We start from the raw sequence: 14,197 nt of genomic DNA on the forward strand, positions 1-14,197 counted from the left end.
TTCTAGCCCTGCGTTGGACTCTTTGGGAGCCTGCTTTGGATTCTGGGTCTTCCTCTCTCTCTGCCCCTCCCCCACTTATGCTCTGTCTCTCCGTGTCTCAAAAATAAATAAATTGGAAAAATAAAAATAATACCAAATAAATAAAATCTCTTGAAGACATAAGAAGCTATCTTTCTGACTTTGGGAGCATTAAAGGATTTATTAAATAACAAAAAGCTAAGAATAAAAGAACATTTTTAACTACATTATAATGAAAAACTTCTTGTTAACTCCATAAGGTGAAAATCAAAAAAACTAAAAAGCTTCAAACTGCTGGAAGATATTTGAAGACACTCTATTTGTTTGTTTGTCATTTTGAAAGAGAAAACAAGTGGGGAGGGACAGAGAGAGAGGGAGACAGAATCCCAACCAGGCTCCACACTGTCAGCGCAGAGCCTGATTCAGGACTTGAACTCGTGAACCGCTGAGATCAGGACTTGAGCTAAAACCAAGAGTCGGACGCCTAACTGACTGAGCCACCCAGGTGCCCTGCTGGAAGATATATGTAACACACATAACCAACAAGTGATTAACAACTAGAATATCTAAAGAGCTACAAATTAATAGGAAAGGGGCTAATAATTCAATAGAAAAATATTCAAAATACACAAATGGATTTTTTACAGAAGGAGAAACATAGCTAATAAACATGAAATCTTACCTCATTAGTAATCTGGGATATGCAAATCCTTATCTCAGTGAAAGACCTTACTATACAGAGTAGATTGGCAAAAGTGAAAATTCCAGGTAATAAGGTATATATCAACAGAAGCCTGTTGTGTATTGCTAGGATAGTATAAATTGACATCACATAAAGATGTGGTTTATATATACAATGCAATACTGCTTGGCAGTGAGAAAGAATGAAATCCTGCCATTTGCAACATATTTGGAACTGGAGTTCCATGCTAAGTTTATGCTAAGTGAAAGAAGTCAGTCAGAAAAAGATACATGTTTTCACTCATGTGGAACTGGAGAAACTTAACAGAAGACCATCGGGGGAGGGGAAGGGAAAAAATAGTTTCAAACAGAGAGGGAGGCCAACCATGAGAGACTCTTAAATACAGAGAAAAACTGAGGGTTGATGCGGGGGCGGGTAGGGGAGAGGAGAAAATGAGTGATGGGTATTGAGGGCACTTGTTGGGACAAGCACTGGGTGTTGTTGTATGTAAGTGATGAATCATGGGAGTCTACCCCCAAAACCAAGAGCACTGTATGTTAGCCAACTTGACAATAAATTATATTGAAAAATAAAGTGGCGCCTGGGTGGCTCGGTTGAGTGTCTGACTTTGGTTCAGGTCATGATCTCACGGGTCTTGTATAGGGCTCTGCACTGACAGCTCAGAGTCTAGAGCTGATTCTGCCGCAGATTCTGTGTCTCCTTCTCTCTCTGCCCCTTTCCTGCTTGTGCTCTGTCTCTCTCTCAAAACTAAGTAAACATTAAAAAAAATATATAAATATAAATTAAAATTTCTCTTAATGAAATGAAAAAAAAAATTTAAATGTTGGCATCACATGGAAGGCAACATGGTACTAGTTCGTCAAGTTTAACATTAACCTGCCTACAGCCCAGCAATTAATTCCTTAGAGTTCTCAAAGTGTGATCTGCACAATATTTCAGAGGACCTGGGAAGTGAAGATTAAAATGTTATCTGCCGATGACATGATATTATACATGGAAAATCCGATAGACTCCACCAGAAGTCTGCTAGAACTGATACATGAATTTAGCAAAGTTGCAAGATACAAAATCAATGTACAGAAATCAGTTGCATTCTTATACACTAATAATGAAGCAACAGAAAGACAAATAAACTGATCCCATTCACAATTGCACCAAGAAGCATAAAATACCTAGGAATATATCTAACCAAAGATGTACAAGATCTGTATACTGAAAACTATAGAAAGCTTATGAAGGAAATTGAAGAAGACATAAAGAAATGGAAAAACATTCCGTGCTCATGGATTGGAAGAATAAATATTGTCAAAATGTCAATACTACCCAAAGCTATCTACACATTCAGTGCAATCCCAATCAAAATTGCACCAGCATTCTTCTCAAAACTAGAACAAGCAATCCTAAAATTCATATGGAACCACAAAAGGCCCCGAATAGCCAAAGTAATTTTGAAGTAGAAGACCAAAGCAGAAGGCATTACAAAGCTGTAATCATCAAGACAGCATGGTATTGGCACAAAAACAGACACATAGACCAATGGAATAGAATAGAAACCCCAGAACTAGACCCACAAACGTATGGCGAACTAATCTTTGACAAAGCAGGAAAGACTATCCAATGGAAAAAAGACAGTCTCTTTAACAAATGGTGCTGGGAAAACTGGACAGCAACATGCAGAAGATTGAAACTAGACCACTTTCTCACACCATCCACAAAAATAAACTCAAAATGGATAAAGGACCTGAATGTGAGACAGGAAACCATCAAAACCCTAGAGGAGAAAGCAGGAAAAGACCTCTCTGACCTCAGCCGTAGCAATTTCTTACTTGACACATCCCCAAAGGCAAGGGAATTAAAAGCAAAAATGAACTACTGGGACCTTATGAAGATAAAAAGCTTCTGCACAGCAAACAACCAACAAAACTAAAAGGCAACCAATGGAATGGGAAAAGATATTTGCAAATGACATATCGGACAAAGGGTTAGTATCCAAAATCTATAAAGAGCTCACCAAACTCCACACCCGAAAAACAAATAATCCAGTGAAGAAATGGGCAGAAAACATGAATAGACACTTCTCTAAAGAAGACATCCAGATGGCCAACAGGCACATGAAAAGATGCTCAACATCGCTCCTCATCAGGGAAATACAAATCAAAACCACACTCAGATATCACCTCACGCCAGTCAGAGTGGCCAAAATGAACAAATCAGGAGACTATAGATGCTGGCGAGGATGTGGAGAAACAGGAACCCTCTTGCACTGTTGGTGGGAATGCAAATTGGTGCAGCCACTCTGGAAAACAGTGTGGAGGTTCCTCAAAAAATTAAAAATAGACCTACCCTATGACCCAGCAATAGCACTGCTAGGAATTTACCCAAGGAATACAGGAGTACTGATGCATAGGGGCACTTGTACCCCAATGTTTATAGCAGCACTCTCAATAGCCAAATTATGGAAAGAGCCTAAATGTCCATCAACTGATGAATGGATAAAGAAATTGTGGTTTATATACACAATGGAGTGCTACGTGGCAATGAGAAAGAATGAAATATGGTCCTTTGTAGCAACATGGATGGAACTCGAGAGTGTTATGTTAAGTGAAATAAGCCATACAGAGAAAGACAGATACCATATGGTTTCACTCTTATGTGGAGCCTGAGAAACTAACAGAAACCCATGGGAGGGGAAGGAAAAAAAAAAAAAAAAGAGGTTAGAGTGGAAGAGAGCCAAAGCATAAGAGACTCTTAAAAACTGAGAACAAACTGAGGGTTGATGGGGGGTGGGAGGGAGGGGAGGGTGAGTGATGGGTATTGAGGAGGGCACCTTTTGGGATGAGCACTGGGTGTTGTATGGAAACCAATTTGACAATAAACTTCATATATCGAAAAAAAAATAAAATGTTATCTGCCGATTCAAAATGGATCAAAGACTTAATTGGTAGAAACTGAAACTATAAAATTCCTAGAAGAAAACATGGGAAATAAGACCTTGGTTCTTGGCAATGATTTTTTGGATATGACACCAAAAACACAACAAAAGCAGAAATAAACAAGTGGGACTACATCAAACAAGAAAGCTTGAACCAAAATGAAAAGGCAACCTATAAGATGGGAGAAAATATTTGCAAACCATGTATCTGATAAGGAGTTAGTATCCAAAATATATAAGGAGCCCATACAACTCAGTAACAACAACAACAACAAAAAAACCCCAAGTACTCCAATTAAAAATGGGCAAAGGACCTGAATAGACGTTTTTCCAGAGCAGACATAGAATCGCCAACAGGTACATGAAAAAAGTGCTTAACATCACCAATCATCGGGGAAATGCAAATCAAAACCACAGTGAGATACCACCTCACACCTGTTACGATGGCTATTATGAAAATAAATAATTAAATAACGAGCTAAGCGGCAAAGAAAGACAAATACAAATACATGTACATGTAGAATCTGAAAAGACCAAACTCCTAGAAACAGTAGATTGGTGGTTGCCAGGGGTGGGGTTGGGGAAATGGATGAAGGTGGTCAACAGGTACAAAATTTGGTTGTAAGGTGAATAAGTGCTAGGGATCTAATGTATAGCTTGTGACTATAGTTAACAGCACTGTATTATATACTTTAAGGTTGCTAAGAGAAAAATAAAGGCTGCCTAGTATTCTGTTGGGGTGCCTGGGTGACTCAGTCAGTTAAGCATCCAATTCTTGATCTCAGGGTCACGAGTTCAAGCTTCATGTTAAGGTCTGTGCTGTGCATGAAGCCTACTTAGGTAGGTAGGTAGGTAGGTAGATGGTAGATAGAGCGAGTGCGTGCACGCGCATGCATTCGTTGCTCCTTCGGTCAAGCATTTGACTCTTGATTTCAGCTCCAGTCATGATCTCCTCGTTCTTGAGATCTGAGCTGTCAGCCTGGAACCTGCACTGGATTCCCTCCCTCCCTCTCTGCCCCTCCTTTCCTCTCACTCTCTGGATAAATAAATAAACTTAAAAAAAAAAAAAAAACAGGTTATAGATCACTTATATCTCTATAGCTGGAAAAAAGTTGTAAAGATGTTATTTGCCGTTTTTACTCTTTTGACATTTGTACTGCAAAAGTAGTACAAAAGCAATGATGGGAAAAGTTCTGGTGTCTTAGCACAAATCAACACAGTGGCACCAAAGTGTACTAGTAGTCCGTATATTTGCCACTAGCTCACTCACTGTTGGGGAAAAAAATTGCTATGTCCTTAATGCAACAGGACAAATCCAACCTTTGAAAATGTGTCTGGAGGAAGATCGCCTGTGGTGATTAAGTTACTAGCTAAATTAGACGCTTTATAAATTGAGACTCTTTTTAAGGAAAAAAGAGACAAACCGGAAAACAGACTTAACTTAGACAACAAACTGATGGTTACCAGAAAGGAAGTGATGGCAGGGGAATGGGTCAAATAGGTGAAAGGGACTAAGAGCACACTTACCTTGATGAGCACTAACTAGTGTATACAGTTGTTGAATCACTATATTGTACGCTGATATAACACTGTAATTAATAGAACACTACTTGTTAACTATCCGAGAATTTTTTTTTAATTGCCGCTATTTTCACGTGACTGAATGACAGACTATTATTCAGACTTAGATATTGGGCAGATGTTTTCTCAACGTGCATGCCATTCAGGATAGCATTTTCCTTTTGCCTGGAGTTGGGGTGGGGCTGGAGGAGCCTGTGATAGAATGAGAGTCCACAAGTAGATTCAGGCATATTGGTAATGTTTTAGTTTAGATTTGGTGGTGGGTTTACAGATGTTCATTGTATTATTTTGCTTGGTAACATTATATTTCATCTCTTTGTTTTTATCAAATATTACAGAATAAATTTAAAAAAAATTTTTAATTTGAAAGATAGATGGTGGACGTTAAAGATAACAGTATCTCACTGAATTAGATGTTTTCAAGTTTATTGAGCAAGTCAAGTTTTCTCTGTTGTCATAGAGGGATCATAACTTGTGACCATTTGCCATATGGCCTAGCATCATTCTAATACTTCACAGTAGTATTAACCTATTTAATCCCTCCCACAACTCTCTGAAGTAGGAATAGTTATGTCCATGTTTTAAAGATGAGATGTCAGGTGTTAAGTTATTGAGATTATCAGCCCTCCTCGAGGAGCTTCAGTCCCCCTGAGTAGGGGGGGTTGGGAGGCCGGGTGGAACCGAAGCCCGGTGAAAAGGAAATGCTGTCCTCTTAAGAGCCTTTATATTTGTATCTTCTCTTTTTCTAGAGACCATGGCGAGCCCAGGGAAAGACAATTATCGAATGAAGAGCTATAAGAACAATGCCCTAAACCCTGAGGAAATGAGACGAAGAAGAGAGGAAGAGGGCATTCAGCTCCGGAAGCAGAAACGGGAACAACAAGTAGGTTAACCTGAATATGCTCAAACATACTGTTCAGGGAAATGATCCAGCTGCCATGGTTGGGCTGCTCCTTGCATTTATTCTTCCTTTTCCCTTGGGAAAACAGCTTAGCTCTGGGGCCACTCATCCAGCTTTCTTTATTGTAGAGAAGTGTTGGAAGCTTCGAGGAAAAGAATCAGTCCCTTACTCCTTTTCCACAATTTAGAACAATGTAGACATCATGTATGTCTTCTGTATAACATTCTAGTTCTAGCCCCTTGTTGCCTTCTCTCTTCTTCACCCCTATAGTCAGCATTAGGCCTGGCGCCTTAAGAGGTTCATCAGCTATTCTGGACTGCCTTACTTCTGTGTCTTCAGTCCATTCTCTGGAAGTCTCCCTAGGACTGAGACTGTATGAATGCCTTATCAGCTATGCTCCACCGCACACCACCAACAGATTGGTGCCTTGCCCCGGTCTAGATGCTGTCACCTAACCTGCTTGTGCCCACCCTCTTGCTTTACTGTTACTCCTTTCCTTCAAAACCTTTTATATCCATCACCTTTTATACAAAGGGCACAGAAATCTTTAAATGGTCTCTTAGGGGCACCTGGCTGGCTGGCTCAGTCGGTAGACCATATGACTCTTGATCTCAGAGTCATGAGTTCAAGCCCTGCTTTGGGCATAGAGCTTACTTTAAAAAAAAAAAAAGAGAATGTTCTCTAAAAAACTTCAAACAATTAGATATAAAACAGTCAAGTGCTTAGATATCTTTCCATGTCCATATATTAAGCTTGGCATTGTCTCAACTATCCTAGCATTTCCTTGGCAATTATTGACATAATTTAACATTGGATCATTCTTTGTTTTCTTTATTACAGTGAGTAGTTTTACCACTATATCTTTTCTTTACTTTCAGCTTTTTAAACGGAGAAATGTGGAGCTGATTAATGAAGAAGCTGCCATGTTTGACAGTCTCCTCATGGACTCCTATGTGAGCTCTACCACTGGGGTAAGGCCCTTACATGTGCTTCAGGCAGGCCAGGGAAGTACCAACGTGTACAGAACAGGCAGTTCACATCATCTAGTGGCCTTGGCAACAACCACGCTAAGCTCTTTCTTCCATGGGCCTTTTTGTAGCTGGTTGGCTTAAAGAATCAGTAGGGTTACATCTGTGATGGAGACACCTGAGAAAACATTTTAAGGGAAGCCCTTATTTGCCTCAGAGGTTAGGAATCATTCAAATATCCCAACTTAAAGCAGCCATGAATTAAACAAACACCTTCTCCTGAGCCTGCTGTTATGCCATCCTCTTGCCCTCAAGTCTTTTAGGATGCCAAGCAGGGGTGTGTGCTCATATCTAGCTCTAGTGTTGGTTTGCCAAGTCTTAAATCTGTCTTATGTTCTAGGAGAGCGTGATCACACGAGAGATGGTGGAGATGCTCTTTTCTGATGATTCTGACCTACAGTTAGCAACCACACAGAAATTCCGGAAACTGCTCTCCAAAGGTACAAATCCTGGTCTTCCCCAGGGAGGCCCTACGTGATTTAACCTTATGTTTCCTTTCACTGACCTCATTTGCTGTTCCCCTTCACTCGTTCTACTCTAGTCATACTGCTTTGGTGTTCCATGGACAAGCCAGGCACATTCTTACCTTTGTTCCCTCTGTTCCCTCTGCCTGATATCCACTGGTTGCAGATACCTGTGACGACTCCCCACTTGCATGAGCATATTCTAGGTTCTCAACAAGCCTACCCTGATGCCCTGTATAAAAAAGCAGATCCCCTTCACTCTCAGCATTCTTAATCTTACCCTGCCCTACCTCTTTTTTTTTTTTCCCATTACACTTATTAATATAATAGAAAGTCTCTCCTCATTAGGACATAAGCTCTGTAAGGGCAGAGACTTTTGACTTTGTTCACTGTAGTGTTCTCGGTACCTAGAACTGGCACATAGTTTGTACTCAATAAAGATGTGATGTATGATAGGAAAAATACTTCTTGTCTCAGTAAATGAAGCAGTCCTGCCGAGAAAAGAATGCTCTTCTTAGACGGGAAATATTTAGACTAGGGTTGCCCATTTCTTGGGCTTTCTTTTCCTTAATTACTTGCTTGCTTAGTTTCAGGAAGCCAAAGGCAAGTATACCTAAATTAGGGATTGGTTTTCTCTTTAGCATCCTAACTAGATCACACAGTTCAAAAACGACCGACTATTGTGAAAACCACCTCACCAAAAAGGAGTTTGGAAATGTTGATAAGAACGGTCAGGACTACCTAGGAAGGATGATAGACCGACCCCAGTGAATGCACCAGCCGAAATCTCTCCTGACTTTTCCTCTCTTTCCTTTCTCCCCTCTTCCAGAGCCTAGTCCTCCAATAGATGAAGTTATCAACACTCCAGGAGTGGTGGATCGGTTTGTAGAGTTTCTGAAGAGGAATGAGAATTGTACATTACAGGTGAGGACTGGTGTAGAGGGGTACCAGATGAAAGCCCCTTTTCCAAGAAATTGTAGTTGAGTGTTTCTATAGACACATCTCTCAGGAAATAGACAAGTAATATGAGGAACTATTTAAGAGATGCTTCAGAGGTCTTGGCCTCAGATAAGAGAGCCAAAACCTTTTCTCTAAAACAATCTCGAAGGACACCAGAATAGAACAGGCTGATTATTCAGTTATAAATCAAAGGTTCTGGGGTGCCTAGCAGGCTCAGTCGGTAGAGCATGCGACTCTTGATCTCAGCGTTGTTAGTTTACTTAAAATATATATCTACTTTTTTTTTTTTTTTTAACATTTATTCATCTTTTGAGAGACAGAGAGAGTGCAAGCAGGGGGTGGTCAGAGAGAGAGGGAGACACAGAATCTGAAGTAGGTTCCAGTCTCTGAGCTGTGAGAGCCTGACGTGGAGTTCGAACTCACAGACTGCGAGATCATGACCTAAGGCGAAGTCCGGACGTTTAACGGAGTGAGCCACCCAGACACCCCAGTGATCTCGTACCTCTAATTACCTGTGTGACCTGAAGCAAATCATTTAGCTCCTCTGCGTCTCTCTTTTCAAAAATGAGTGATGAGTCAATGCATTAAAACTTAACCGGAAACTCAGCTGAAAGGGACTTTGAGTCACACGTGTCACTCTAATACTGGTTTCAGAAACGAAGAATGTGAATGAAGTTCAGGAAATCAACTTGCCAAAGGACTCGGGTGCTATGGTAGTGCAGAGCTAGACTTGGGACCATTGAAGCCCAGGTCCATTCTTCCCGTTGTGTCACATCACTGCCCATACTGTGTTTTGTCATTTAAAGGAGAAGAGGAAAAGGCTCAAGTTTTAGTGTTTTAGTCAGGGGCAAGAGGCCTACAGCTCTCAACCAGCTGGTAGGCATGGCTGCTCTGTCTGGAATGACCTCTCAGTCATGGCTTAATCTCACTTCCAGTTTGAAGCTGCCTGGGCTCTAACGAACATTGCCTCTGGAACCTCTCAGCAGACCAAGATTGTCATTGAAGCAGGGGCCGTCCCCATTTTTATAGAGCTGCTTAACTCAGACTTTGAGGATGTACAGGAACAGGTAATGCTCAAATTTGGCTTAATTCTTGATAGTACATGTATCATAATAACAACTACATTTGGTCTTTGTCCCCGGTTGCTAAAAATTCCTAAACACCTTGGAATTTTCTGAGTGATAGGAGTGTCTTTTGTTATTTATAATGGAACACACCCAATGAGATGACTGGGTGGGGTTCCTAGATAGCGTCAAGATGAGGGGGTTGTCATCAGAACCCCCAACTCTTCCATCCCTCAACCCCACCTCCCCAGAGAGCTTCTGGGTTGGTGAGCACATTGATGTGGTGCCCTGCAGAGGGCACAGAAGTTCTGCACCACCCTGATCTCTCACCCCATACCTTGCCCTATGTATCTCTTCCATTTAGCTCTTTCTGAGCTGTGTCCATTACAGTAAGCTAGTAAATGAAAGTAAAGTGTTTTCCTGAGTTCTGTGAATCATTCTAGTGAACTACTGAAACTGAGGAGAGCATTATGGGAACTTTTGCATTTATAACCAGTTGGTTAGTAGTATTATGACACCCAGGAATTGCCACTAGTGTTTAAAGTGGGGGTAGTATTGTGGGCCCGAGCCCTTAACCTGTGGGGTCTGCGCTAACTCTAAGCTTAATGTCAGAATTGAATTGGATTGTTGGACACAAAAATGATGTGGGAGAATTGATTGCTGGTGTAGGGGAAAAAACATAACGTTTGGCATCAGAGGTAGGTAGTATTGGAAAAAAGACACCACAGTACCCATTTCTCACTACCTACACATCGTAAAGATAAAGACACAACTTGCATTTCTTCACTGGACTTTATTGATTGGATAGAAAATGGAAAGTGGTACCAAGATTTTTTCCTTCGTTACTACATATGGAGTAGATCCTATCAGGCTGCAAAAATGCAACTTTCCAATCACTCTCTTTTTCTGGAGAGTGGGCATAGGGAGGTCTTGGTTTGGCTTCTTTGGCTGCAGTACAGATGTCAGCCTATCTTTCCCACCAAGCCAAGAACTCCCAGAGGAAAGGCCGTCATAGAACAAGTGCTCAATAAGGATGTCAACAAGGAGGGTACCTGATCCTGTTCGGGATGTCTTGGACCTTGATACAGTTTTTGTCCTAGTTACTGATGGGTACTCACTCTGGTGTAAAATATTGACAGGAGCCACTAGAGTCTGTGAGTGACAGTTCCACCGTCCCCTTTTCAGGCAGTCTGGGCACTGGGAAACATAGCTGGAGACAGCTCCGTTTGCCGAGATTACGTCTTGAACTGTTCCATCCTTAATCCTTTGTTAACGTGAGTAATTATGATCATCTGCAGCTGGGGCATCTATAAGGCAGACACATGGCAGATCTTTTCGGGGGCAGCTTACATTAAGATGTTAAGTAAATGCAAAAACACTAAAAGTATGCTCATTGCCAAGGTAAAAGATCAGTATCTTTTGAGAGTAAGAAGATTGTGCCACTGGTCTTTGCTGAGTACAGTCTTCTGTTTCCTGACTGTATGGCACTATAGATTCTAGTGTTGGTCATACCTACCTCATCATTGAGCCAGAAGAGAGAGGCAAGACTAGCCCATCTGGAAAAATCCAACCTTCTCTAAAGAATGCATTGATTTATCATTTTATGCATAGGTACATTGGAGAGCTCTGTTGTAAAGCACAGATCAAAGACCCCATGAAGGAGCATAGGAGTCCTTCTCCCGTCCGTCCCTCCCATACCCTCAAATAGAACTTCATCTAAACCAAAACAGATAGATAAACCGTTCTTCCGAGACCACAGCCCCGTAGACTACCACTATAACTCTTTCTTGGGCCCTTCACAGACCTTTAGCTTTTATTTCCAAGGAGAAATAAAAGTATTCCTTGTTTAGATCTCGTGGCCATGGTTAGAGGCACAGTATGTCCTACCTTAAAAGGTTTTCAGACCTACTCAAATTCCAGCCCTTTGTCCTTATTAGCTGTGGTCTTAACTAGCCACAGCTGGTCCTAATTCTCTGTGAAGATGTAGGTCAGGCCTCCTGGTCCAGACAAGCACAGTTAACTTAGGTCTCTGGGTTGGAAGACAAGGTGAGGCTGCAAAAATCTTAAGGGTCTGATTGGACTTGCTCCTGGGGTTCATAGGTGACAGCCCTGTGCCAAGGGCATCATTGCTCAGGATCTGTCTTAAGACTTTGCTGTTTCCTTCAGACTCCTTACGAAGTCCACAAGACTGACAATGACACGGAATGCAGTATGGGCCCTGTCAAACCTCTGCAGAGGAAAGAACCCACCCCCCGAGTTTGCAAAGGTAAGAGAGCTTACCAGTTCTTGAGTGAAAGCAGTTTCCTTCATATGTAGGAATTTTGATATGGGAGTTTTCAAGTCTTTGAGTTACCCCTTAGAGTCTCAGTCCCTGGGAAACTAGAAGAGGCAATTGTCAGTGAAGTAGGTGATCTCATGCATCTTGGACAGCAAAGTCAAAAAGGTAGTTCTGATGGTATAATGTAGGAGAAATCTCTAGGGCTTAGAATTACTTGTAGAGGAAGGGACAGCCATGTTAGGGTTAGTGGTAGAGCTGATGTAGCCCTGTCCCTCCATGAGTCTCTCTCACTCTGCTTCCAACAGGTCTCCCCTTGTTTGCCTGTGCTGTCTCGCCTACTCTTCAGCAGTGACTCAGACTTGCTGGCAGATGCTTGCTGGGCCCTTTCTTATCTGTCCGATGGCCCCAATGAAAAGATCCAGGCGGTCATAGACTCTGGAGTCTGCCGAAGATTGGTAGAGCTTCTAATGTGAGTGGTCTGATTAGAAAGTACAGATTCCCTAAGTTTCTCCCAGACTCTAACTAAAGAACTGCAATAAGCATTCTGCTGCTCTCTGCAAAGATCTAGAGCCATGAGAGTGCTGCCAACCTGGGTGGTTGGCAGGCTGATAACTGTGTGCTGGCCCTCTACTGATCAGTTCTCCCTTCTCTGTAGGCACAATGATTACAAAGTGGCCTCTCCTGCCCTGAGAGCAGTTGGTAACATCGTCACTGGAGATGACATCCAAACCCAGGTAAGGAGGAAGAGAGCTGTTTATAGACAAAATCCTTCCCTGATGTTGGGGGTGGGGGGCGGGTAGAGTGGGCAGTGTGGTAAGGAGAGAAAGCATGGGCTTGAGTAAAAAATTCCAACTTTGACACTTCCTGTATGATTGTGGGCAACTTAGTTGCCTTCATTTCTTCTACAAGTTGGAAGCAAATCATCTTCCACTGGGAGCTTTTGAAGGAAAACTGAGTGGAGTAAACTGCCTTACTACCTGGGACATTATAGGGTAATTCTCAAGTTTTGGAGTCCTGGTCCCCATGAGACACTAAAAGCTGCAGAACCTTATCCCTACTTCCTATACCTTTAGAATCCCATCTCATGTTAATAATACTTCCAGTGAGGGCACAGTAGGAACAGTCCTTTGTTCAAAGGCTAGAGATCAGAGTATTGTTTAAGTCTTGAGTTGGCATAATTTGGTAGGATTCTTGACAAAATCTTGAGTGATCTCACTCAAACCCACACTCACTACCTAGGTCATTCTTGTGTGTGTGTATGTGTGCACGTGCGCGAGCGTGTGCATGTATGTGCGAACATTCATAACATAAATTGTACTGCTTTTATCATTAAGTGTACAGTTTAGTGGCAGAAAGTCCATTCACCTTGTTATTTGTCAACACCATCCATCCCCACAACTTTCCATCATTCCAAACTGGTTTTCTGTACCCATTTAATAATAACTCCCCATCCTCCCCACCCCTTCCTCAGCCCCTGGTAACCATCATAACACTTTTTATCTCTTAGGAGCGGATTGCTCTAGGTACCTTATATAAATGGAACTATATATAGTTGTCCTTTTGTGTCTACTTATTTCACTTAGCATAATGTCTTCCAGGTTCATCCGTATATAGCATGTGTCATGCCTTCATTCCTTTTTAAGGCTGAATAGTAAGCAGTCCATTGTATGCATATATCCCATTTTGTTTATCCATTTGTCTGTTGATAGATTCCTGGGTCGTTTTCACCTTTTGGCTATTATGAATAATGCTGTGTTGAACAATGTGTACAAAAGTATCTGAGTCCCTGCTTTCAGTCTTCTAGGTACATACCCAGAAGTGGCATCACGGGATCATATGCTAATTTTATGTTTAAGATTTTGAGGGACCACCATACCATTTTGCACACTAGCTGCACCATTTTATACCTCCAATAGCTATATACTAGGTTCCAATTTCTCCACAACCTTACCAACACTTGTATTGTCTGGGTTTTTTTTATAACAGCCATCTTGATAAGTGTGAAATGGTATCTTACTGCAGTTTTGATTTGCATTTCCCTAATGATTAGCGATGTTTGGTGTCTTTTCATATGCTTGTTGGCCATCTGTATTTCTTTAGAGAAATGTCTGTTCAAGCCCTTTGACCATTTTTTAATTGGGTTCTTCAGTTTTTTTGTGTTTAGTTGTTAAGAGTTCTTTATACATTATGGATATTAATCCTTATCAGATGATTTGCATATATTTTCTCCTATTCTGTGACTTACCTGTTCACTCTGTTGATGGTATC

General features: G+C 41.4%; 1 protein-coding gene across 1 annotated transcript in view; it reads left to right on the plus strand.

The window, feature by feature from the left end:
• The window catches only part of KPNA6 (karyopherin subunit alpha 6), a 66,139-nt gene that overhangs the window by 43,972 nt on the left and 7,970 nt on the right, over positions 1 to 14,197 (plus strand). Inside the window, exons 2-10 of the mRNA XM_030326892.1 lie at positions 5,984 to 6,117; positions 7,014 to 7,106; positions 7,504 to 7,603; positions 8,457 to 8,551; positions 9,523 to 9,654; positions 10,837 to 10,925; positions 11,818 to 11,917; positions 12,235 to 12,398; positions 12,585 to 12,663. Coding sequence (XP_030182752.1) covers positions 5,984 to 6,117; positions 7,014 to 7,106; positions 7,504 to 7,603; positions 8,457 to 8,551; positions 9,523 to 9,654; positions 10,837 to 10,925; positions 11,818 to 11,917; positions 12,235 to 12,398; positions 12,585 to 12,663 — 986 coding nt within the window. The remainder of the gene's footprint in view (positions 1 to 5,983; positions 6,118 to 7,013; positions 7,107 to 7,503; positions 7,604 to 8,456; positions 8,552 to 9,522; positions 9,655 to 10,836; positions 10,926 to 11,817; positions 11,918 to 12,234; positions 12,399 to 12,584; positions 12,664 to 14,197) is intronic.

Source organism: Lynx canadensis, chromosome C1 (assembly GCF_007474595.2).
Source record: "Lynx canadensis isolate LIC74 chromosome C1, mLynCan4.pri.v2, whole genome shotgun sequence".
Taxonomy (NCBI): domain Eukaryota; kingdom Metazoa; phylum Chordata; class Mammalia; order Carnivora; family Felidae; genus Lynx; species Lynx canadensis.